The 27,251-nt window shown below is 37.6% G+C and overlaps 2 protein-coding genes and 2 pseudogenes across 3 annotated transcripts; all 4 read right to left on the reverse strand.

The window, feature by feature from the left end:
* Positions 1 to 3,597: 3,597 nt before the first annotated feature.
* LOC137733485 (cytochrome b561 and DOMON domain-containing protein At3g61750-like) lies at positions 3,598 to 7,494 on the reverse strand (annotated as a pseudogene). The gene is made up of 6 exons (XR_015964216.1): positions 7,211 to 7,494; positions 6,610 to 6,947; positions 5,850 to 5,854; positions 4,745 to 5,095; positions 4,231 to 4,542; positions 3,598 to 3,945 (listed from the first exon to the last, which is right to left on the reverse strand). The product of XR_015964216.1 is annotated as a cytochrome b561 and DOMON domain-containing protein At3g61750-like (transcript).
* Positions 7,495 to 8,588: 1,094 nt separating this feature from the next.
* Positions 8,589 to 15,126, reverse strand: LOC137734350 (uncharacterized; annotated as a pseudogene).
* A 2,988-nt stretch (positions 15,127 to 18,114) lies between these two features.
* On the reverse strand, positions 18,115 to 19,920 carry LOC137734351 (uncharacterized). Its single transcript, XM_068473631.2, has 2 exons — positions 19,511 to 19,920; positions 18,115 to 19,164 (listed from the first exon to the last, which is right to left on the reverse strand). Exons 1-2 carry the CDS (start codon positions 19,769 to 19,771, stop codon positions 18,523 to 18,525), a joined length of 903 nt encoding a protein of 300 aa, XP_068329732.2. The 5' UTR covers positions 19,772 to 19,920; the 3' UTR covers positions 18,115 to 18,522.
* A 2,154-nt stretch (positions 19,921 to 22,074) lies between these two features.
* On the reverse strand, positions 22,075 to 27,095 carry LOC137735259 (phragmoplastin DRP1B-like). Its single transcript, XM_068474669.2, has 16 exons — positions 26,892 to 27,095; positions 26,725 to 26,788; positions 26,531 to 26,635; positions 26,331 to 26,432; positions 26,017 to 26,067; positions 25,851 to 25,912; positions 25,610 to 25,700; positions 25,133 to 25,197; positions 24,623 to 24,817; positions 24,297 to 24,416; positions 24,058 to 24,128; positions 23,719 to 23,944; positions 23,303 to 23,353; positions 22,931 to 23,159; positions 22,593 to 22,732; positions 22,075 to 22,469 (listed from the first exon to the last, which is right to left on the reverse strand). The coding sequence occupies exons 1-16, from the start codon at positions 27,018 to 27,020 to the stop codon at positions 22,341 to 22,343; spliced, it is 1,830 nt and encodes a 609-aa protein (XP_068330770.2). The 5' UTR covers positions 27,021 to 27,095; the 3' UTR covers positions 22,075 to 22,340.
* Positions 27,096 to 27,251: the final 156 nt, after the last annotated feature.

The following is a 27,251-nucleotide window of genomic DNA, read 5'->3' on the forward strand; positions in this document are numbered from 1 at the left end:
GTCGTTCTAGGTATGAACATGGGACTGGATGTTCAACTTCAAAACCCAACCAACATGCAATATCCATCGAAAGTTAAAGTTTTCGATGTAAATTCTCCAACTTATCCAATCAAATAAATTTGACCAGATAATTAGGGTGGTGAGCCCTGAACTTGTTAATCTGAGCTACCATTGTGGAGAATGCAACTTATGGACAACAGCCACATGTGTGACAAACGTGTAGAAACATCAACCAATACAATAAAGTATCTAAATGGTCCGCATGGTGGTTGAATCAGTCGACAAATGTCCCATTTGAATCCTTTGTAGAAAGATGGATGGTCCTAAAAGATGATACATGTCCAGGTATGATTTCTTCACTTCTGGTGAAAGGATGCCCAAAACGGTGCATCACGAATCATCCTAGATATCCCAAACGTACATCCATAGTGAAAATTCCTTTAGAATCGCGGGGCTTTTGGCCGACCACTTAGTGGGCCTGAATAGGTGTAATACACTCATTAAGCGTTCCATCTTCTCTAGAATATGCATTTGGCTATATTCGTAGGAAGTGCAATATGGTAATATGCTAAGGAATTTTACTCCATTTTACTCCATTGGTTTCAATATGGTAATAGTGCTCTCTAATATCCTTAAAACTCAAAAAGGGCATTCTTCCAGAATGAATGAGTATAAGGCTTCCCTTTATGGTAAAATTAGTACCATTTGACAATATAGGACATTGCCATGCCCCATAAACAGGTTGGATAAGCCTGAAAGGTTGTCTGGGGATGATTAGGTATGAAGCTAGCATAGAGCCAGACAAGCTAACTTCCCCGCAAAACATACCTAATCATGAGTTAATTGTAGTCACATGTGGTAATTTCATTAATTAAGTCTTATTCGAGAATAATAGTGACATCCAAACACCAATCTTAAATCTGAGAATAAAATAAATTATTCACAAAGGAAACCAAAAAACAAGGGGGTTCGCCCAATAGGCATTCCATGTCAAATTTCGCTCTTCCAAATATATTAGGTGGAGCTAAATTAGTCTCACAGATTGACTATGAGAATGGTACTCCTCAACAACATTGGTAAAAGCAAGGAAAATTGCATAACCAATAATCTATTCCGTCAAAATGGAGTTAGATTCTGCAGGGTTGAGGTTCGGGAATACTATATCTTATTTTTGAAGTTTTAGATGCCAAAGATCATGCTTCAGGCATGATATCACCTTTTGGCAGGTTTGATCCTACCATATGTTGTAAAACAAACTCGAAATAGGATTGTGAGAGAGAGAGAGAGAGAGAGAGAGAGAGAGAGAGACCTAGAGTTGGGTTCGGTAGGCTCCAGCTGAAACTAGAAGGGCCTGTTCAATAGTCTCTGCTGAAGCAGAGCAATACCATTCGGTACACCTCTACTGAAGCAGAGCATGCCCTTCAGTGCATCTCTGTCGAAGCAGAGCATGCATTTTTGGTGTATCCCTGCCGAATCAGGGCACCACCATTCGATAGACTCCAACTGAAACTGCTAGGGTACCATTTTCTCACAAGTGTGGTAGTAATCAGATTCGAGAATTTGGTGACTTCCACTCTCTATACTGCTGCTTCAGGAGCAATTTAGATATAGAATGATGAGAAAAGATTTTCTTCCAGTCAAAATTGATCGGATATAAACTTCAAAATTATACCTATTCATGGACGTAAAGGTTTCGATCATGTTTTGTTTCGGGCAAGAATTCATCTTTGCATGATTTGAAACAATCTACAATGAGTCAAAGAACCATGAAGTCCTTGGCAGTGAGATACTTCCATTTGATATGCTTCAGGCATAAATCTTCGAATAAAGATCATGGCGGAGGCTTATTCGGCTCTTATACACCATAACTGGCTACAATGATTTCGCTACTAGTCGTAGTCAAGTGGGGTGTCACGTCTTGTAACCACGTAAAGTAGTTTCTTGTTCGAAACTTCCAAATTAGTGAAATCGAACATGTTACGGTTTGACAATACGTTGAATGGCGGAAACAAGAATGTGATTGGTGTTTTAGGAAATAAAATTTCCATAAACATCAAAGTTAGAACATTCAGGTTCTAAGACATGGTTTAGTTTAAACGGATTTAAGCATAGAGAACTTCAGGTCTCAGTATGAGTGTTGTGTGTGAAGAAACTTCAGGTTTATATGGCACGTTTCCTAAACTTCGGATTTGGAAGTATGAACTTCAAGTTCATAATACTTGCAAACAAACGCAATATATACAAGGAAAAAAATATAGCAATTGAAAAATGCATGTAGGCAACAATATATAGTGATTTAATTAATTAGTGGTCTTCATGTCAATGGGAAGAATTGGGCGAAAAAATATAAACCCAATAAAGCTTTAGACAAGTAAAATTGGTCGCTCAAAAATGGACTAAAGAAGGGTAGCGATCGTGTGCTTCGCAGTGCACTGAAGCACCGTAGCCTCACGGGCTGATGTCAGGCAGGCCACGCCTAGAAAATGGGCCGCTGCACGTGAGCCCAAAGGAACAGAAAAAATTTGTTTGTTTTTCAGGCTGAGAAGAAAACAAGGCCCAACTGGCCTGAGCACCGAGAGGAAGCCTAAGGACTCGGGTCGGGTTACAAACACCCCAACAAAACCTGGGTGTGCTTGCCGTCGATGAAACCAGGCTGCAGCGCCGGCAAGTTCCGAGCAGAGTCGGACGGGTTTCCATGGGGAAGGGTTCCAAGCATCTGAGGAGTGAGAAATCTCGAACTCCATGGAGATTTCGAAGGAAAAGTCGAAGGGCTTCGTCGGGAACGACGATGTGGACGACTTCCAGTCGTCGGAATGAGCCACGGGACGACTGCAGGTCACCTAGACGACGGCCATGTCGATTTTTCAGATTAGGGTTTGGAACAGCCAACGGCTTAGCGCGATGGCTAATCGATGCGATGGCTCGGAGGTTTGTGGTCAACGGAGGGCTGCAGGCCCTTTTAGCTCACGGCTTGCGGCTCGTCCTAGGGGAGCTCAGCGGCTTGGTGCCGCGGCTCGGTGGATTTCCACCAAAACCCTAGCATATATTTTTTTCAATTCTAGTAAATTCACATAATTCAATGGGATTATGATTATAATGCATACACAATTTATGTAAAATCTAAAATTCAAAAAACGTAAAGTTGAGTCATGCATTATAGTGAATGTTCATGCTAACAGGACTGTAAAAATATCGAGTTAAAAACCGTTGTTTTGGAAGAACCTGATTGCGTGATGATATTGATAAACTGGTTTGATGCAGAAAACTATTTCTTCAATTTCGGCTTTCTATTTCCAAAGCTTGTATCACGTTCAACATAAGAAAAATAAATAAATTGAATCAATAGAAGTATATGAATTCAATAAAATCAAAATTTAATCAATTAAAAATATTTGAAACGTAATATTCCCTTGATTAAAGACGAATAAATTCTCTTTAGCACAGCGTGAAGAGCGTGCTGATAACGTGTTGTGACCCATATTTAGTAGAGAGGTGCGGCAAAGGGAAGAGTAAGAAATTGGATAATAGACTTGAGGAATTGTGCGTTAATTCCCTAGTACTTGTGCCTTTATTTATAGGAATAAGGAGGATAGAAACTTGCTCTCCAAGTAATACAAAGTATATTAGGAAAGATCTTCTAGATCCCAAAAGATTCCTACTTTATCTCTACATAGGTTTTACACAATCCCATATTGATAAGAACATATGTCACAACAAAAACATCTAATTTGCAAAATAAAAGAATTAAAAACGATTTACAATGTGGAGGCAGCGGTAGGAATTCGTTCGTGACATCCAAAATGTTAGGTTTGGACAAGAGGAACACAAATCCATCTATGCAATCAACTATTAAAGCATTCACCTTACAGAGCAGGATCATCACCTTTCATGCCGCAAAGTTTGAGATGCTATATTGCTATGCACTCTAATCATATAAATCTCATCCTGTTTCACACCATACATGAATAATTTAAATATGGATGTTAGTAAATTCGCACATATTACACATATACGTAATGTTGAAAAACACTTCCGACTTTCCCTTAGCTTTTTCTATGCACTTCTCAATTTTACGTACATATTATTTATGCTTTCTGTCATTCATATATGTCAAAAAATACATGTAGCTATTTCATACCAATTTTTTTCTCATTCTGTATTTTACCTCACTATGATATCTTGCATAACAAAAGACGAAGAAAAGAAAAGGAAGAAAAAAGAGAGAGAAACCTCTTTAGAAACTTGAATATTTCTTGCTGCCTATTGAATTGGATTCATTTGGAAGTTTGGAGTAATATCATCCTTCTCTGTTCTTCTCATCCTTGCCAATACTTCTAATACAATTACTGAGACAAGAATTACGCCTACAAGAAATCCGTAACCAACCTTCCAGTCATTTCCTTCACCTCCAATTTTGATCGCCAGAACTATGTTCACAGCTGCAAAGAAGACTGCAGACCTTCCAAGCCAGTGGTGGTACCAATTCCAGTACTTTCTAATATTATTGGCTTCCTTGTTGGGTCTTAGAAAAAATGCCAATATCTGAAAACTACCTCTAGTAAAAAACTCAGAGATATGAAATTACAATTCCTTTGCGGAACACAAACGTGATAGATTCTCTAATACATAAGGGTCTCACATGTAATGATAGGACCCACCGCTTTAGGAGAATGTGTCAACAAGTGTGCCAATTTTATGCGTCTAAATAGAATTATTGTAATAAATTCAGATGTGAGGGACAAACCTGAAGGATGCTAAGTACGAGAACAAAAATTCATATGCCTCTATGCGTTGGAAAGTTGGCTCCTATTTTAGTATAGAGTTGCTGGCCAAGTACCACAGCTGCAAGCCCAATTACAAAGCCAACAAATTGAATAATTGAATGGAGATAGTACCACAAAGGTTCCTTGTGCTTCAAGTATCTAGGAACAATTGCCCCAATAGGAATTATTAGACCCCATCCAAATATAGCCAATATTCCATGGTTCTTCTTCATTTGTCCAAGATCACTAGGTGCCTCTCCCACAGATGCTGAGCCTGAAGAGAAATCGAACAAGACGGTTGTTTTATCATTGTGTATGGTTAGGTGGTTGTGCTTGGGGGGACGGTGATAGTATTTTTACCACCTGCATAAAAGGGTTAAAAACACCTAAAATACTTGCAAGAGAAATAAAGTTATTGTAGTATAATTGGCTCAAGCAAGGTCGTTCTCCACAAGGATTAATTTAAAGAGATCAAAGCAAAATCAATTCTCAACTAATTAATTAAAACAAAGTTTTTCTTTTGAAAGAGGTGATTTAATGACCTAAACTAAGAAAAACGAATTTAATTAAAAAGATTACTTAAAAACCACAACTTTAAAGAAAGATAAGGGGAACAATTTTTAGGATTCAAAGAGAGAAAGTACTAGGGTTCCGCCGTCACCCTAACAATCCTATGTAGCTTTTCTAAATTACTTATGAACCATACATGTATGTTTTGAAAGTTAGGTTTTCCTAGAGTATATCCTACTTGGAACCTCCAACATAGAACGTATATCTAACATGCAACCCGTCCGTGGTGTTCAGATCGAATGTGACCATGCAAGACTCATTAAGTTTTATGAAAACCTTTTTTAAAAAACCATATAACCCTTAAAACGTGTCGTCCATCCTAAGAGGTTACACATATTAACCACAAGAAGCTTTAGTCAATTTTAGGGACAATCCTCCGCCAAAATTGCATCAAATAACTTTTCCAAATATCCTGATGGTCGCGAATCACTAAGACAAATAGATAGTTTAAAGCACAGTGATTAACATTCCAAAACCTGCATGCATGAATTCATAAGCAAAGTAAAAAGAGACTACATATTCTTGCTAAGGATCATGGCCTCGCCCTAGCAAAAAGAATTAGTTACGCATATTCATACTGAAAATCATAGTCTTTATTGAAAAATAGAAAAAGAATGAAAACACCTTGTAGAATAAAATCTGAAAATCTCTAAACTTTGCCCAAAATCTTCTCTCCAAAAGTTGCATAAAAGAAAAACCCCACTAATGAGAACGGCCAAGCCTTTTAATATCTCCCAAAACCTACACACAAACCCTAACCCTAAAGTATTTTATTCCCACTAAGAAACTAAATAATAATAAAATAAAATAGAAAATAAATTCCTAATTAACCTAGGAAAAACTGCACAGAAACTGTTCAGCCACGTTTTAGCCTCAAAACTCCTCCAAATCCGGCCCAAGATAGCTTGTTTTAAAGATAAGAACATTCTGAACACATCTCCAGAAGGCCACAAACTCATCCGAGGTCATCTTGGGCTCCAAAAACGCAATTCAAGCCCAACACGTCACTATTCCAGCACTGCGCATGGCTTCTTTATTTTATTACCAGAAAATCATCGCTTGGTAGAAAAAACTGATATTTTGATACGATCAAGCTAAGTGACTCACGAAAGTCCTCCAATTGGAATTACTCCAAAATTCGTCCATTTGGCCATGTTTTGCTCCAGAGGAAGTCGAAAATCCTATATTGGAAATATAATTCAAAGTATCAAAATTCTTCCAAATTATTAACCAAAATATACTAAGAATAGGGTTAAATATATAATATAAAATATACTCATCAGACGGCTTCCAATAGCCAAGATGATTGGCTGACGAGCAAGATGAGTTTTGAATTTCATCTGAAAAGCCAAGTAAATTCTAGGTCCATGAAGCACAACAGAAGCAGGAATGCCAGTGAGTGGCAATTCACCTTTGTCTGGTATGACTTGTGACACCTTGGAGCCTTGCAAATAGTATTGCTTAATTCTTACTTGGCCTTTTTTGTTAATCCATCCCACTATTGCACTTGAACCAACCATCATTCCATTTCTGGAAAATCCCATTCCCACCCATCCTGTGGTGTATACAGCAGATAATATAATGTTCACGACATGATCTTCTGTCTGAGAGTACTGCAACAACCAAGAAAATGAAAGAAATAGCTAGTTTGATTTAATTATATGTTGAATATATATAGTTTTGAACCGTATAATGACTTCCGCACACGTCTTTTCGTCCTTACACACCTTTGTTTATTATGACATTTGGATTGAATAAATTAAATAAGAATTGAAGGACAAAAATAAACATGAGTGTCCAGAAAGAGGGAGTGTGCATAAATTATTTCTCAACAGAACCAACTTAACAATGAAATAAAAATTGAGGACAAACTTATTCTCAGAACAAAAGTGTTCCAAATAGGCCTGCAGACTAGATCAGATGATGAATTACTATATGGTGGTAGCATAAAATTGCTCAGATCATTGTCACAAAGCTCCGATTCAACATTGCCCCTGCTGATGCTATTAACCCCCGGAACATAACTGTCATCATCAGCCATAAAAAAAAACTTGGCCTCCAAGACGAGGGTCAGAATACATAGCCTGAAAGCAAACCTCAGAGCAAAAATCAGCCAAGACCCAGGGCTCGCCATTGGAAAGACCAAAACTTAGGAATGAGATTCAAGGCTTGAACAGGCAGTGACAAGACCATGGAAAATGTAAGTTGTGAAAGAGAAAGCACATTCAGGAGGTTGGGAGGTTTTAGTCTCTTGGGTTTGAAGGAAAATGGAATGTGGAATGTGGTTGGTGGTGGTGGGAATGCTGGTTGGTGTTGGCATATGTCGAGTGTTACAGTGGTTTAATTATTATCATATTAATGACTAAAAGTTAACCAAATCAATATTTTCGAGACATAATATCTTTACTAATAATCTTCCAATTCTTGCAAACTAAAACAACCACCACCCACACCACCCCCCCAAAAAAATTTAAGCCACTGGGTTAGTTCAGTAGCGAGGCTGGGGAGAGTGATAGATACAAGTAAACTAAGTTCAAGACTATCGACACCCTCTAATATAACAAAACAAAAAAAAGTACTATTTTGTTTTGGCTAGAAGTTATAGTAAGAGGTGAGGGACGGCGGAATACTGGATTAAAAGTATAATTAAAAAATAAAAATAGTACAATTTTATTGCTTGGATATGTATTAGACAAAAATATAAGTGATGATTGGATATGAATGATGAAGCACTTTGAAGTCGACTTCTTGTGTATTACAAGATAACATAAATATTCCATAATGAAGGGCTTATAATTGCATTCAAAAGCATCTCATGCCCTAAACCGAATCTAACAGCAACAATTTACACCATAAGTGAAAACGGGTAAAGAAGTTGACTTGATGTACAATAATTATTGATGAGGTTTTCAGCAATACATAGAATTAGAGACTTCATACAAAAAGTACTGTCAACAAATTAATCACTAGACATCTGGGCTTTTCTTTGCTACATAATGACAAAAAATAGTGGCATTTTTCGTAGTCAGACAGCATCCTTGTAACAAGGTTGTATATCTTCTATTATTTGTCTCAAAACATGAAATAGAACCGGGATGGCTAAGATTCTTCCATAAATTTCATGCAGCATTCAAAGTACTGAGGCAACAATTGGAGGGGAGGGGAGGGGAGGCATCCACAATCACCACTCACCGCTGGACATGGGATGCTGTCCTTTATGGATGCTTTCTCTTGATATAACCAGATCAAGATGGCTGAGGAAGACAGAGCGTTTATCACCATAAAGATATCCTCATCATTTCTCTCCCCTTTGCAAGTTTGATAGCGAAAGAAAACATGAAAAGTGATTTAGCCAGGCACCCTAAAGATATGCTCCTCACCACTCTGCTCATCAACCTTAACAACCCATTTACTCTTACCACTCTCCTCTTACTTCCTCCACGCCAATTTCCCTTGCCAACCTCAGTGTTCTTCCCGATCATGGTGACCTCCATTCCTTTCCCTATGGAATTCTTCGTAGACCTCACAGGAACCCTCTTTCCCTTCACTCCCAAATGCCCTTCCAACTCTTTTCTTTCACCAACCAAGTTATTAGCCACAACCACTGATTTTCTAGCGTTAACATCTAGCAACTTCAGCAGCCTTGTGTACTCATCATTCTTGCAATCAACCAGAGAGAAATCAATGTTCTCATAATTCGACAACAGCTCAGAAGGGTTACCGGTCTTGAACTCGACTGAGTCTTTAAGGCCTGAGTCTCTGATTACTTTCTTTGATTCATCAAGGACTGGCTGGGAAAGAATGCAAACCAGCTTTCCTCCTGTCTGTTTTGCAGCAGCTCCTAAGGCTATTGTAGATGGCGAAACAGTTGAGGTCACCTCCACTATGAGTTTGGCATTCATGCCGGCAGCCAAGGCTGAGACAAATTCATTGCTGCCTGGCTCTTGTGTTTTCCATGAGCCACATTGTCTCCCACAGTCATTGCACAGCAGAAATGAGTATGAATTTGGAGTTAGCACATTGGAAACATTGGCTTACATTCTTCATTAAACCTTTGAACAACACAAGGAAAAAGGTTCAAAATCGAAAAGAGGGCTGTATATATGAAAATGTCGTTTCATTTGACTTCGCCACTTGTTGTCAAACTATCAATGTAGGCAATTGATGAAGTAACCTTTCAACCGTCTGAGAATTTAACATTTAAAATAGATTGTTTTACCAAAAGAAGTCAAACTGTCAGTCTAGACAATTAATGAAGTAGCCTTTTAGTAGAGAATTTAACATGTAAAATATATCCCTATACTAAAAGAAAAAAATGTCAAACGTCTGACATGATTTTAAGTCCCATTTATGTAGTGATATTTAAAGGCAACAAAACCCTAAGAAACACAAATGTTTTTTTCATAGTTACACCTATTTCCAAAAACAATTATGAACTAATTAGAAACCCAAAGGACCAACGACCTTACTTGAACAGGATCTATTCTATAGGTTGTACCTTTTGTTAGTGAAACTCGATTTGATGGATCTTATACAAAGAGGAAGAACTGAAAAGAAAATGGAAAAAACAGAGATGGAGGAAGCTGAAACGAAATTCTTCTTTCTTTTGTGTTTTCTCTCTTGCACAGAATGTTGCAGAGGAATATTTTGTACTACAGAAAAAAGTGAGCACTAACACTCCTTTACATTAACTGATGGCCTTAGCTTTAGGACCACACAAAACTCTACTTTTAATCTTAGTCACTCATCTAACTAATTACATGGATCACACACCACATGGCACTCATGGCCTTACAACTTGTAACTTTACACTTGACAAATATGCTCAAGTGAATACACACATTAAACTCATCTTATTTCTAATAGTCAATCAGCTAGAGACTTATAATTCAACACTCCCCTTTAAGTCTTGAGCTGATTTAACTCCAAGCATGCTCCTGAGATAATTGAACCGATCTTTAGCCAAAGGTTTTGTGAAAATATCTGCCATCTGTTCTTCTGTGGGACAATAGATCAAATCAATGATTCCTTCTTGCAGTGCATCTTTAATGAAGTGATACCTTCTGTCTATATGTTTGGTCTTCTGATGAAAGACAGAATTCTTGGTGATTGCAATTGCTGAGGTGCTGTCACAGTGCAATGGAGTTGCTTCAGTTTGAAGTTCCCCAAAATCCTCTAGAACAAATCTAAGCCAGATTGCTTGTGCAGTAGCATTTGATGCACTTATGTACTCTGCTTCTGCAGTGGATAATGCCACGCAACTTTGCTTAACTGAAGCCCAAGAAAAAACTCCACTTCCAAATGAAAATGCATATCCAGATGTGCTTTTGCTATCATCTGGTGATCCACTCCAGTCACTGTCGCAATAGCCAATCAACATTGCCTCCTTGCCTTTTGTATACTCCAAACCATAATCTAGAGTCCCTTTGATGTACCTGAGCACACGTTTGGCAGTTCCAAAATGCTTGCTGGTAGGACAGTGCATAAATCTGGCAAGCAAACTGGATGCATACATGATGTCAGGCCTAGTAGCTGTGAGATATAGAAGACTTCCCACAATGCTTCTGTACAGCTCTTCACTTACTGCACCACTTCCATCATCTTTAGTTAATTTCTCAGTTGCCACAAGTGGTGTGATCACAGATTTGCACTCATTCAGACCAAACTTGCTTAGTAAAGAACTTGCATATTTTTTCTGATGAATGAAAATGCTAGAATTGGTCTGAATTACCCCCATTCCAAGAAAATGATGGAGAAGACCCAAGTCTGTCATTTCATATTTTCTCTTCATGTCTTCTTTGAATTCATCAAGCATCAGTCTATCACTTCCAGTATAAACTATGTCATCCACGTAAATAGAGACAATCAGAATGTCTTGCCCCCTTGCTTTGATGTACAGTGTTGGTTCACTCAAACTTTTCTCAAAACCACACTGTGAGAAGTATGTATCGATTTCTCCATACCAAGCCCTTGGAGCCTGCTTTAATCCGTACAAGGCTTTATGCAATTGATAGACTTTATCTTCCTTTCCCTTGACTACATATCCTTCAGGCTGATCCACATAAACCTCTTCTTCCAATACACCATTCAGAAAAGCTGATTTTACATCAAGTTGATATAATTTCCAGTTCTTATGTGCTGCCAAGGCTACAAGGGTCCTGATAATATCCAATCTTGCCACTGGAGCATACGTTTCATTGTAGTCTAGACCTGGCTTTTGAGCATAACCCTTTGCCACTAATCTAGCTTTGTTTTTTAAAACTGATCCATCAAGATTCAACTTGGTCTTATAGACCCATTTAACTCCAATAACAGGCTGTTCAGTTGGTCTATCCACAAGCTTCCAGGTACCATTCTTCTCAATCATAGCTAATTCATCTTCCATTGCTTTTAACCATGATTCATCCTGAGCTGCATCTGCATATCTTTCTGGTTCCAGAATGCATGAGTTGCATTGAGCAAGGACATCATTCAAATTTCTCCATTTTAGAGGTGAGTGATCATAAGTTTCTGGAATCTGTGCAGACTCAGGAGTGCAACTTTCTTGTTCTTGTGCATGATAAGAAGAACTAGGACTGAGTGAACTTCCTTCAATCACACTCATCTCATATGGACTCCCACAAACTACATTCTCAGGTTGATCCTGAATGTAAGTTGCAGCAGCTGAACTTTGTGAACTTTCTTTCCAATTCCAGGTCATAAATTCATCAAAAACCACATCTCTTGACAAGATTAACTTGTTGGTACATGGATCAAATATTCTGTACCCCTTCTCACATGTAGCATAACCCACAAATACACCTTTAACACTCTTAGCATCTAGCTTCTGTCTTGTCTCAGTAGGTATATGAACATAGCACAAGGAACCAAAAATCTTGAGATGTGCAAGACCTGGTTTTCTGCCACTATAGGCTTCAAAGGGGGTTGTATTTCCTAGTGCCTTTGTAGGACACCTATTTAGAATATATACAGCTGTGTGTACAGCTTCAGCCCAAAGAACATATGGCATACCTCTATCATGAAGCATAGTATTTGCCATTTCAACCACAGTTCGATTTTTTCTCTCCACTACTCCATTCTGTTGAGGAGTATAAGCCATGGTGAGTTGCCTTTGAATGCCCTCAGTTTCACAGAATTTAGTGAACTCAGAAGATAGAAATTCTCCACCCCTGTCACTCCTTAGACTTTTAATTTTGAAACCACTCTGCAGCTCCACCATTGACTTGAATTTTTTGAAGTAATTGAATGCATCAGATTTGTATCTGAGAAAATACACCCAGATCATCCTTGTACAGTCATCAATGAATAGCATGAAAAATTTGTTTCTAGCCAATGATGCATTCTGCATAGGACCACAGAGATCAACATGTATAAGTTCCAGAGGACATCTTGCTCTCCAGGCTTGATCTTTTGGAAACCATTCTCTGTGCTGTTTTCCAAATTGACATCCTTGACATACATCTTTGGTTGCTTCTAGATATGGAAGACCATGCACCATATTCTTTTCACTGAGTTGTAGAAGCCCTCTGAAATTCAAGTGGCCTAGTCTTCTGTGCCAAAACTGAGTAGAATGCTCCAAACTAGCCTTCAAAACCAACTGATTATTTTTCACCAGAGAAAGAGGATAACATCGATTTTCCTTCTTCTTAACCTTGATGATAAGGTTTTCAAGTGAAGGTCCATCATATATGCTGCACAAACCTCCTCCAAACACTAGATAGTATCCATGCTCATCCATTTGCCCGACACTCAATAAGTTCTCTTTTAAACCTGGCAGATGCATGACTTCCCTGATATACCTTTTACCTCTGTTAGTGTCAATCTGCAATGAACCCATTCCAGCCACATTCACTAGCACACCAGTAGGCATTTGCACCTTTCCAGCAACATTTGTATTTATGTCAACAAGGAGATCAGCATTCCCTGTCATGTGGTTACTACAACCACTGTCAACATACCAATTTCCATTGATATTTGATTCTGAAATTGCACTATTAGCATAAAACAGGTTTCCTGACACTTCCACCTGATTTGCAGAGTTTGCCTTTTGCACAATCTTCCCTACAGTGCATTCTCTAGCCCAATGACCAAACTTATCACAATTATAACACTTAGGCTTCCCCTTATATCGACATTCACCAAAATGATACTTAGAACACACTCTACACTGTGGTTTGACAGTCTCTTGACTCATTGACTGTGACTGATATGAATTTGGTGCAGGACTAGTGAAAGGTTTCTGTTGGAATCGAGGTTTCGAATCCCATTTCTTTCCCTTAGCATTCCAATTCTTCTGGAATTTTGATGAGCCAGATTGAACTCCACTTCTATTTTGCCCCTTTGGACTTACTGAGAATGATGCAAAAGCCTTCTCAGTGGTATCAACATTATGCAAGTCAAAACGTTGTTCTTGACTCTTCAAAATCGCAACAACTTCTTGCAACTCAACAGACTCTAGACACTTTGTGTTTTCTATAACTAAACAGATGGAATCATAAGGTTTACTTAGACTAATAAGAACCTTCTGCACAAGTCTCTCATTAGAAAGGGATTCACCAAATGTTCTCATCTGATTAATTAAATCATTCAATCTTGTAAGATAACTAGACAGAGATTCATCATCTCGCATTCTAGCATACTCAAATTCTCTTCTAAGATTCTGAAGTTTCACGGATCTAACCTGATCACCACCATGATATTCTCCATACAGTAGATCCCATGCCACCTTAGCTGAGTCGGCGTTGGCAATCCTAGGAAAAATCTGATCAGAAACCGCATTCTGTATAATACCTAGAGCCTTTGCATCTTGGATATATGCTGCGACCATTTTCTCATCGTCTTCTTCTCCCTCTGAGCTTCCTTCAGCCTTCTTCTTCTTTGACTCTGAGATCGTAACCCCTTTTTCAACCAATCTCCATAACCCATGAGATTTGAAAATCGTCATCATCTTAATCCTCCAGAACTCGTAGTTCTCACCGGAGAAGATCGGAGTTCTCACCTCAGAACTTCCAGACCCAGCCATCTCTTAGCTTAGACAAGACGAACACAAATCGAAATCGGAATCTATGGAGTTTCGGCAACTTCGCTTGAGCCGGAACGAGCTTAAATGTAGCTCAAAATGCTTCACAGTTTACGCCCAGATCTCAAATGATCGAACTAGGCTCTGAGGCCATGTTAGTGAAACTCGATTTGATGGATCTTATACGAAGAGGAAGAACTGAACAGAAAATGGAAAAAACAGAGATGGAGGAAGCTGAAACGAAATTCTTCTTTCTTTTGTGTTTTCTCTCTTGCACAGAATGTTGCAGAGGAATATTTTGTACTACAGAAAAAAGTGAGCACTAACACTCCTTTACATTAACTGATGGCCTTAGCTTTAGGACCACACAAAACTCTACTTTTAATCTTAGTCACTCATCTAACTAATTACATGGATCACACACCACATGGCACTCATGGCCTTACAACTTGTAACTTTACACTTGACAAATATGCTCAAGTGAATACACACATTAAACTCATCTTATTTCTAATACTCAATCAGCTAGAGACTTATAATTCAACACCTTTGTATCTTTGATTTCTAAGAAGCCTAAGGGACCAGTTGAATCAACCATTGGTTCTAATGCTCTTAAACAAATTGGAAGAAAACACAAAACAGAGAAATTGACAAAGAAAGAAACATCAACGGAAGATAGAAAGAGGGAACAAGAAAAGTACATACCAGTTTTAGGGTATCAAAATAAGCGTTTGTAGCAGATGCTGCAGACCATTCCATCATCCTCATAGCCCCTATGATCTGATTCTTTTAACTTGTTTCAATTCCAACTTCAATCCAACCACAGAAGAAAAAAAAAATATGCAGAAAAAAACAATTAGAATCGAAGAATTAGGACGTGTTTCTTGTTCAGGTTCAGGACAAGAATTAAATCGTTTATCGTCGCCTGGATTTGTTTCTGTTCTACAGTTGATATGTATTTGTCTTTTCTTGTGTTTGTTCGGTTTTTTAGTTTTGTTGGTGACGATATATATATACAAAGAGGATAAGCTCAGAAGCAACGAAGCATGATTAGAGCTGGTTATTGACGCGATGGTCATACGGACGTAGTCAAAACGTGTTAATGCCGGAAAACCCTAGAGCAAAATATGCGGGAAAATTAGCTGCTATAACTCGCTTCATTTGTCTATAATTGGGAAACTCATAGTTTGACCAGATGCTTCTTTTTTGGGTAAACACTTGAGTCTCATTTTCGTTTTTGTACTAATCAACAAATGTCGTTTATAAGATTTGGATTGAGGACACAAAGCACATTTTTATGGTTTATTTTGGGAAAATAATTATATAATATCATTGAAATGATACAATAACTATATAACTTGTAAATGTTATAAATCAAATTATAAAAGCAATAAAAGGGTTCAGGTGTATGAGAATTGTATGTTCACCTCTTGTACCTTTATTTATACTAATTCTAACAGATTTTCTTGCCTTACAAGTAATACAAAGTCTATGAGGATTTGATCTCAAAATCCTATTGGGATTCTATTTTAAGTTTACACAATCACATTCCTAATTAATAATATTATTTACAACACTTCCCTTAAATGTGTACAACTTAAAAAATAGTTGCATCAAGTCTTCATGATTAAGAGTTGGCAGTTGTTGTCATCAATTCTTGACAGGTCTGTCAACAACCAGACGTGCAATCTAGGCCTTCAACTACTTAATATTTAAATTAAATGGGCTATAAATTTTGGATAGGCCTATCGCAATATTTTTCAAGCTACTATTTAGGTTCTCCAAAGTGGCAATGGTACGAAGTATATATGCTAATCCATTTCCTATTCTCTGTCATGAGTTGGCTATTCAACAACACTACTCTCGCGCTCATACTCCTCAACAAAATGGACTTGCCCAACGTAATCATCGCCATATAGCCACCTTAATACAGGCCTTACTCCACATTTCGGGGCTCCTTTATGCATTATGGGATGAAGTTGCCCCCACAACCGTCCATCTCATTATTCTTTTTTCTTGCCTCACTCTTAATTGGAATTCTCCTTATTTTGTTCATTTTGGTTTTCCTCCCACCTATTCTCACCTTCGTGTCTTTGAGTGTTTGTGTTTTCCTCATCTTGAATCTTATGTCTCTCACAAATTAGAGAGTCAATTTAAGCCATGTGTCTTTATAGGTTATAGTCCTCATCATAAAAGCATTGTTCTAAAAATCCCCACCTAGAGCCGCCTAGGCGGCTAGGCAGCTGGCCACCGCCCTGATTAATGCCTAGGCGTTTGAGAATTAAGAAAGAGCACCTAGACTTGCTGAGGCACCTGCCTAGACCGCCTAGGTACCCACCTAGGTCGCGACTCACTTAGACAGAAAATAGATAACTTTCATTTTGCATTTTATTTTTTACAATAAATTGTAAGAGACTTGTTGCATACGTATATGAACACACATTATATCCTTGTTCCCTATGTTTTCAATATGTTCTAATACTTCATAATATATATGTCATTCTATTTTGTAATTTATGATGAAATTATATATATATTTTAAGTATAAGCAGATACTTATTTACACGAAATATAATAGATTTACTTAAATTCGCCTAGTCCTAGGCACCCGCCTAGGCCCCATCTAGCTGCCTAGGAGTTAGGCCCCAGCCTGTCATTCGATTAGCGCCTAACATCTTTTAAAATCTTGCATAAAAAGTATAGGTGTCTTGATCCCCAAACAGGTCGTGTTGACGTGTCACATCATGTAATTTGTAATCAAATTTATTTTTCCTATAATGAGTTGCAAGTACAACACACTCTAGAGTAATTGAGCTTCCTATCCAAGATACCATGAAGAAAGTTGAATTTTCACCATAAAACCAAATGGCTATATGAGGAGTGGCTAATTACTTATAGGTTATATATAGTCCTCATCATAAAAGTTATAGGTGTCTTGATCCTTAAACAGGTCGTGATGATGTGTCGCGCCATATATTTTTAATGAAATTTATTTTTCATGTAAGTACTTGTAGGTATAACGCTCACCGAAGTACATTGAGTTGTTGAGATGAATCCCACATTGGTGAGAGAAGAGACCTTGCATGTGCTTATAAGTAGTTAGGTTACTCTATATTTCCAATTGGTTTTATGGTGGAACCTTAGCTTCCTTATGGTATCAGAGCATGTTGTCCTACATGTGAAGCCCAAGTGACCTTGCATGTGTTTATAAATAGTTGGGCTACTCCCCATATTGCTAATTGGTTTTATGGTGGAACCTCAACTTCCTTAATTATGAGCTTCCTATCCAACCTCTCGCTACCTCAAATTGTTGTTCTGATACCATGAAGAAAGTTGAATTTTCACAATAAAACCAAATAGCTATATGAGGAGTAGTTAGTTACTTATAATGACATATAAGGTCACTTATTTTCTTGATGTGAGATTCACTCTCAACATACAATATTAAGCCAAGAGATCTATTTAATTGCATGTCACATTAGGTTTTATCTCTTAGGTTTGATGGTATTGCTAATAGATAGAAGGGCAAAGAATTGAATAACTTGTGCACCAAAGAACTACTAATTAAACGAAAGGATGGTTACCTTCACACTCTCATTTACTCTTTTTATGTCCTCATTTTGTGTTCATCCCTTCTCCTTTGATTTATTAGTGCACATAGGGCTAGAAAAATTAGAAATGAGTGCATGGGAGAAAAAGTGGAGCGCCAAAATCACAACATAAAGAAGGAAATCAAACAGCCAGAATTACAAACTAAGTGAATATGTAAAGTGGATCAAATTTGAAATATTTTACAGATTATATACGGTTCTTACACTTGATTTATATATATACTCACTTATCACTGATGAGTTTTTAAGAAACGCATAGAAATTATGAGATTTTCATACATAAAGAGTACAGTGATCAATCCACTAGTTCTCTAACTCTCTCTGGCTATGATGACATACCAACCTCTTCCATAGCCAGGCAGGGTTGAAGTTCATTCAACATTAAGATGCGAAACCAGCATTGCCTGCAGGAACCTGCAGATTGAGGAGGCAACAAATACGAGGTTGCAGACTCGAGATCACTTCAGAGATTTGTTTGGAGAGTTCACATATAGAAGACATCCGGATCCTTTCTTATTCCCTTTGCAAGTTGAGACCAAAAGATAACATGAAAACTGATTTAGCCTGGAACCCTAAAGATATGTTCCTCACCACTCTTCTCATCAACCTTGACAACCCATTTGCTCTTACCACTCGTCTTCTTTCTTCCTCTACCCCAATTTTCATTTCCTCTCTGATCACTATTCTTACCAATCATTGTGACCTCCATTCCTTTTCCTATCGGATGCTTCGTAGACCTTACTGGAACCCTCTTCTCTTTCACTCCTAAATTCCCTTCCAATCCTTTTCTTTCACCAACCAAGTTATTAGCCACAACCACTGATTTTCTAGGGTTAACATCAAGCAACTTCAACAGCCTTGTGTACTCATCGTTCTTGCAATCAACCAGAGAAAAATCAATGTTCTCGTAATTTGACAAGAGCTCAAAAGGGTCACCGGTCTTGAACTCTACCAAGTCTTTAAGGCCTGAGTCTCTGATTAATTTCTTTGATTCATCAAGGACTGGCTCCGGAATAATGCAAACCAATTTTCCACCTGTGTGTTTTGCAGCAGCTGCTAGGGCTATCGTTGACGGGGAAACACTTGAGGTGACCTCCACTATAAGTTTGGCTTTCATGCCAGCAGCCAAGGCCGATACAAATTCATTGCTGCCTGGCTCTTGTGTTTTCCATGAGCCACATTGTCTTCTGCGGTCATTACACTGCAGAAATGAATATAAATTTGGGGTTAGCACATTTAAACAACACAAGAACCAAGATACACAGCTGAAAAACTAGGGTTTATATGAAATTGTTCTTTTATTTGACTGCTACGACATGTTTTCAAACTGTCAATCTGTACAATTGAAAAGGTAAACTTTAATTTGGTGTAATTTGTAATATTCTGACAATATAACGTGTTAACTATCTGGCAAGATTTTTCAAGTCCCGTTTCGGTAACGACCTCTAAGGGAAACAAACCCATGTGAATTCTTGAATCAATCATAAGTTCTTCTCCACAAGAGAGAAATTAAACGTGAAAATAAAAAATTCAAGGAAGAAAAGTACCAGTTTTAGGGTGTCAAAATAAGCGTTTGTAGCAGATGCTGCGGACCATTCCATCATCCTCATAGTCCCAATGATCTGATTCGTATAAATTGTTCCAATTCCTAAGTTTGCACTAACCACAAATGATAGAAGATGCAATAAAACTTGAGCAATAACAATCAAGGACAAGGGATTAGAACGTGTTTTTCTCTCGCGACGTTCAGGACTAGAATTAAAACGCTTAGTGCAGTCCTGGTTTAATGTTTGTGATCTACTGTTCATATATAAACTCTCTTTTCTTCTTGTTTGTTTGGTTTGATATGGCTTTTTTTTTTTTTTTTTTTGTTGGTATTGTTGGTACTTGGTAGCATATATAAGAGGGAGAAGCTCAGAAGATCGAGTCCGTTCTGTATGATTGGAGCTGATTAATGACGCGGTGATCGATCGTATCTAGTCAAACCGTGTTATAGTTTCTAGACCGTAGAGCAAAATACGCGGGCGGTATTGACTCAGCTCTCATTTGTCTAAAAATGGGAAACTCTGGTAGTTCTGCTAGAAGCTTATTTCTGGTTGTTAGTACAGGCTTAAAAGCTTCCACTATACCAGTTAGATTTTGCAACATTCTAGTTTAGGGCCTCTAACATTTGCACTTCATTGAGGAAATATTCGTGATCCAAAATACGGTCATGTGATGTTATATTTCCAATTAAATTTTAACATAGGATAATGTTCAAAATCTGACATATCAACATTGTTGTTTACCCATATGAAATATACACATAATTTGTGTTGTCAGTACTTTTAAAAGTTTCTCCACAAAAACGCAATAGACTGGTACACAATATGTTCGAATCATATCGTAGGATTGAAGTGTAATTGATTCTTTTTAAATATGTCCTTCCTTTCTTTTCATATGAAGTTGAATTTTTTATATTTTTTTTCTTATAAAAAAATGAAATAAGTTTTATAGAAAAACATGCCCTCATGTATAATGTAAGTCATCATTAAGACTAGTAACCTGACCTTAGTCGATAAAGAGGTTAAGTAATTTTGATAAGGTTTAACACTTTAAAAGCACGGTAAATTACATTTTACATCTTTAAGTTTGTGTTCAACTACAACTTCATACAAAATCTTTAAAAAATATTTCAATCTTGCCACTTAGTATTACAGTCTAGTGGTATTCTTCTTCATTTGTAAGTGAGAGGTCTTAGATTCAATTCTCGCTAAATGCGAATTTGAACTACATTATTGTCAGCCTATTGTGAGACTAAGCTCACTTTCTTTTTTTAATATAGATAATATCGTTTGTTCAAAAAATAAAAAAACATATTCCAATCTTATACATTTACTTATTATTTCATTTTAATCCCATACATCTGTTAGCCAAGCCTGCCTACCTCCCCTTAGTAATAAATAATACGTTTGTAAAAAAAAAAAAAAAAAAAAAAAAAAAAAAAAAAAAAAAACAAAAAAAGAAAAAAGAAGACCAAACCATCTGCTTCGAATATTTAAGTTTTCAAAAACGAAGACACGATACGGTAGGGATACAACAATTATAAATATATCTAAAACATTATAGAATAAGCATTCAATTATTATACTACTCATGATCAAATTTATTTCAATAAACTTCAGATATTTAAAAAGATAATCCACCAAACAACCAAACTTGTTTCCAAGCTTGAAAAACTAGAAAGAACATCCAAATGAAATTTTTTAAAAAAAAAAAAGAAAAAAAAAAGAAAGAGTATCATTTAACTTCCATGATGTTTCCCACATTAATCTAAGTGATCTCCAATGACGGTTCATCAAGTGAAAGGTTATCAATTTCAAGCATCCCAACACTTTCTTCACCCAAGTTATCAAAGCCATCTCCTCCAACATCCCACAATTGAGTAATACCATTGTTGTAGGTTGAGCTATTGTTATTGGGCAAAAAAACTTACGTACGTAGGTGTAGAACGCTTCAACTTGTATTCACACTCTCGAACTATCTTTTTCATTTATGCAAGAGTTTCATCAGTAACCTTGTTCCAAGACACGATCCCATTCCCAAACATTTTTAATAAACGAAACTTGACCCTAGAGTGGACCCTAAAATTTTTGTGACAATAGTTGCATTCAAACACAATACTTCGTATTGGTTTGGTACTGTTGGGATTAAAGAAAAAGTCAGGCAATTCCTATCAAAATATTATTAAGAGCATCTCCACCCTAAATGAAACATAGCCCACTCTCGTACCCTTTTAGTACAAATAATATCGTTTGTTAAAAATAAAAAATAAAAAAACTTGTTAATTCAATGCTCATGAAACTTCCCGACTCCTGAGTGTATCTTTAATTATCTTTTATCGCGAAGTTAATATGACCGCAGACAAATTTGCAAATTTAGGACATAATTAAAATTATTCTTGTATCTAATTTAATAATTTTTCGCATGTTAAACTTTGATATGTAATGTTTTTTTTCTGTTCTCACAACAACAAAAACAAAAACAAAAAAAAAAAAAAAAAAAACAAAAAAAAAAAGGGAAAGGTGGAAGAAAATTTTAATTGCAGAAAAATGTCTAAACTAAATCCCTGAACAGAAAATGATAACAAAACTTTAACAAGCTCTTTCTTAACAAGAAAGTTAACCCAAAAGAATAGAATGGGCGTCATTAAGATGATGACAAAATTCCCTAACACACGAAGCCAAGGTAATTAATGAAAAAAGAACTAGTAACTAATCATGAATCAAACCAATTACTGCCAGCCTAATTACTATATTCTAACTCCTAACAAAGCAATTATTCACCTCCATCTCTCTCTCTCTCTCTCTCTCTCTCTCTCTCTCTCTCTCTCTCTCTCTACTTGGACCAAGCAACAGCTTCAATCTCAGACTGGGCACTTCTGTACAACTCTAGCCTCTTTGCAAGCAATGTACGCCTCTGCATGACTGCCGGATCCTCGTCCAGCAACTTAGCCAACTGCCTTGCCTGCAACGAAAAGAAAATAGTTTCGAAAATCTTATTGGTATAACTCTAATTCGACTAGGCTTAGTTTCTTCGTTCTTTTCAAATGTTTTCGTAAATTTCACTCTTCTAGGGAACAATCCTCACCTCCTTTGCACCCAACTCTGCAAAGAAATGATCGAGCAAGATGCGTTTGGCCTCCCGTACTTGACAGTAGACGATGGACTTTGGGATAGCAATCCTTAAACTCGAGCAAACCATGTTGACATAGTTTAACACATTGTGTCCTGTTTGTTTCAAACACAAAAGAACCATGATCATCAACGCAACCACATAAACTGATAAACCTAATGATGATGGTAAAATGAAATGGTTATCAAACAGGCCATTAATATGTATCGTTTTAAGATTTTACCTCCCAGTTCTTAAGTGATTCAAATCTTGGATATGATTATAGAGGTATTTAGAGCTAGAGAGCAACTCACCAACCCGCCGGAGGTATGAATCATTGTATCTGTCGAAGAGTGAGTGTGTCGGATTTCCACCCTTGTCAATATCTTGAGGAAGCTTGCGGAAAAAGTCAACTGTTAGGTAGCCACATTCCATATCTACTAGCTGTAGAGTTGCTCTATTGCTTTCTTCTTTCATCCTTTCCAGGGACTCAAATGCTGCATTCGCAACTTCTACCCTTAAAGTGGGATACTGCTTTAGTTCCTACATGCCAAAGAAGAACCATCCATTAAGAGAAAAGATTAATCATGTTTAGGGACAAATAATGAATGATAAGCAATGTTGACAAGCTGTCCTAAATTCCTAATTTATGGACAGAATTCAGGAATACGAGGTAATGAACTTACCGTAGTCTCGTTGATAGATTTCTGAGCCAGATCCTTCAATATGCCATGAACCTGATATCGTGACAAAAGAAAATCAAGCAAAATGATTTGAAGCACTTACACATTATACATGTTTGCAATGAAAAAAAATTATGCTAGCACCAGCAGCAGCACTGGCAATAACAGTTGGAGAATTAAAACAAACAAAAGATTGTGCGGAATGAAAATACAAAAATCAACATCTCATTATTAACACATTCGTGTGCGCATCCCATGCTGCAAAGAAAGCATTTGTCCCTCAGGTATGAAAATCTTTTGGCTACATGGAAACTAAGACACTAGCTTACTCGTGCAATATCAGTCTAATAATATGAAGAAAAAAAATTCCCATGGTTTAATTGCCTATGGAGATTACATGCAAAGATATGTATGCATACCGCATCAACAGCCGCCTCTGCAGGACCTCTGATGCAGAGCAATGAAGATTCGATAAGGCGACGGTAACCTTGTTCAGGAGCAATTAGATGAGGTTGGTATCCATCTGCTTCAGTAATTAGCTTTCGGATGTTTTCCATTGAAAGATGCTTGTCAAACTGCAACCGCTTCAAAGCAGCTGGAAATTGATTGTCAAACACTCCATAAACTTTCTCACCACCAGAGCGCCTGGAGAAAATGGAAATTATCATAAATCCCAAGGTTGAATAAGGAAACCAGAATGAAATGAAAACAAACTTTCCAATTAACTTCAAATCGGACAATGATAGCACAATACATACACGCCATCTAGATGTTCTTTAAATATCTGATCAAAAGTACGAGAGATCTCCATGATCACATATAATTTTCCCTGCATGTGAAAAAAAAAACGATGAAACTGAAATTAGCAATGCTTATTGTACTACATACAATACAACAATACAGACTGCCCAAGAAAATTTTTGCTAGGTCTACATTACTTGTCATGGTGAAATGTACAGGATAAGCCAAATGGAACCATTTATATGTATATTCTTACCCCAGTATCAGCAGCAATAGGCTTACCGAGTCGGCTTAGTTCTGCCTCTAGTTCACCAATAGTTTTGCTGACAAGAGACTGAAGGCCTGGAATTCGAGACTTTATGACAACTTCTAGATGCTGAAAGTTTGATGACATATAGTGATAGGTACGAAGCTCATCAGTACAACAAAACAAAACTGACCATTGCAAATATATCATTAAAAGGAAGCAGACAGGATTTCTTAAGTATGTTCTCTAACTTTATAATCTATAAGAGCATAATTGTGCGGGAAAGCTCAACAACTGAACATATAAAATGCATTTAGGATAATAAACCTGCATACCTTAGAAAGCACCCTACCCAAATGCTCAGAGCCCATCCTGTTTGCAAGATGCCTGTACTCTGGGCTACTAGAAAAATATTCACGCTCTCTACGCCTAGCAGCAATCATATCAACACTCTTGTTTATATCAGCTTGGGAGCGATTGACAACACCAATCCAGGGGAACTGTAGCTTATATGATCTTCCTTCCAAAATCTGAAAAGTAAAAGTACAGTAAACCCTTGAAACTGGAAACTCTCAATGCAGGCAGCCATAATGATACTGTAATGAGACTTTTGAGTACAAAACATATCATGAAAACATGCTTGCAGCATTGATGATCTCAGAGCACCGCCCTTACAATTTACTCAGAACATTAGGTTTCACAGAACTAGAACAAGGGATCCGAAAAGAAGACAATAAAATGTCACCGAGCAGGTAAACTGCTTGATTCCACATCTTAAAAGCGTTTGCTTTCTTATTTTTCTTTTCCTTTTTCCTCTTTTGTCTATGAATGCAGAAGTGACTTACATCAACTGCATTTGTACCCTGGTCCATAAGATCAATCTTCGTCAGAACTCCAAATGTCCTCTCCCCTGAGAAATGGGAAACCAAATTTAAAATCAAAGTGTGTAAATAGAAAATACTCCTAATTAGTGAAATCTGCCACTTTTGAAATGACATATGTTTTGATCAACCAAAGACGAGAGCATTTCTCAAAACCAGAGGAAACAGAACTTAAAAGTTGAACATAGGAAATCTTGATATCCTTTCACCTCACTGCTGCAAATTAAAACCATCTTGTCTTTTTTGTTCCTTTTCACATCTTCCACCCTTCCTGTTTACAACTTGTCAAATTTGTTCACCTGCTCAATCGTATTACTCTTTTTTTATTTTATTTTATTTATTTAAATCGTTGGAATTAAGTAGGCTTATTAATCATCCCCACCATGGCTAGAAGGTGAAAAATTCATGGCAAGTCCATAAGGAAACATTTTATAATCTTACCCTTAGGGTCGACTTCACGAGAGATCTTAATTGCATCAGAAGTAGCGAGATCTTGGTTGGCAGGGGAAATTGCCAAAATAATACAGTTGGGCTGGCAAGAAAAGGCATATTATTCCAGTAAATTAAGCATATTTCATCTCGTGAAACATAAACTCACCCAATACCTCATAGAAACACAAAAACGCAAGTCTCATAATCTAATAGCTCATAAATGTTCTCAACAACACAGTAAGAAGATTACCTTCTCGATGAAGGACCTAACCATATTGTCAATGTCCTTCACGGTGCTCTCTGGTTGACCATCTACAAGACCACAAAATTGACACAATGTCAACTTAACTAAGGTGCCAACTTCCAAGGGAATTTATCCAACGCTACTTGAAAATGCTTAAAGGAATTTAACTCACCAACAGCGACTTTCGTGAGCCCAGGAAGATCGATCAATGTCAAGTTCACAACTGCCAAGATAAACAAATCATAAAGATAAATAGAACAGATTTGATAAAATACTAGTGAAGATTACCGTGAAAAATTTAGTGAAAGAGAACTAAAGCGATTAAAAAAACTTTGTGAGCTCCAAAGTAAGTAACCTCCCTTTCTTTCCTTTTTTTCTTAACCTTTATCTCTAAATTTATTATGAGCAATCAAACCAGTTAGCTGCATTCTAATTTTTGTGAATGTCAAATCCAACGATTCAAGGTTTTCGACAATTCTGTCTCACCGTTAGGGGAGAAGATACTAAGATGGATAGGAACGGTAGAAATTGCCTTCGAGTGGCCGGTCTCTCTGTCGGTTTCATCAGATATCTCCTGCCTCACAGCAGCTACAACATACACAACGAAACAAGATCAGCATTTGCAACGCAAGTCAAGAAACCAAAACAATTTGCAGAAACAACGAAGAAGAAGAGAGGGAAATTACCAAAATCAGTGAACCGCTTCCTCGGGAGGTGCATAAACTCAGCGTATTCTCTTCCTTCGTCGATCTTATGCAGCTGCAAAACCAGAGGACGCCTCGTAACAATTCCTGCACACAACGTGTACGAATCAAAAGCCAAACCGGAAAACCAACGCGTCCGCGTAAAAAGGAGAAAACGACGGCGTTTCATGCATTACCTGAACCGCGAGGAAGAAAGTCCTTGCCGACGACGCTCTCCAACACCGAAGACTTGCCGGAGCTCTGTCGAAGCAGGAAAGAAAACAAGAGACCAGAAACGAGAAATTCAATGAGATTGAATTCAAGAAAGCGTGAAATTTGAGAGGGAGAGTGAGAAATGAGAGACCTGGCCGCCGACGACGGCGATGGCGGGCAAGGAGTCCCAGAGAGTGGGCATGGCGCCCTCCTCGCCGTGGTCGCCGAGGGCCGTGCACGCCCGCTGTATTTTGTTCACCAGCGATATCAGATTCTCCATCGTACGGACGATTTGGATCGCTGAATCGAGTCGTTTTCGAGGATCAGTAGGAGGTGGGAGCGTCGAGAGAGAGAAATAACCGGATTTTGGAGGTTGGAGAAGGAAACGACGGGAAATGGAATTTTGGGTCGTTGGTGCGAAAATTTCCAAAGATTTGAAAATTGGGCCAGTTTTGGATTAAAAGCCCAAAAAGATGCTTGACCGATTCTACCGGAGCTGAAGCTTAATATG

This window comes from Pyrus communis, chromosome 7, assembly GCF_041283825.1.
Source record: "Pyrus communis isolate YQ-2024b chromosome 7, ASM4128382v1, whole genome shotgun sequence".
Lineage (NCBI taxonomy): Eukaryota > Viridiplantae > Streptophyta > Magnoliopsida > Rosales > Rosaceae > Pyrus > Pyrus communis.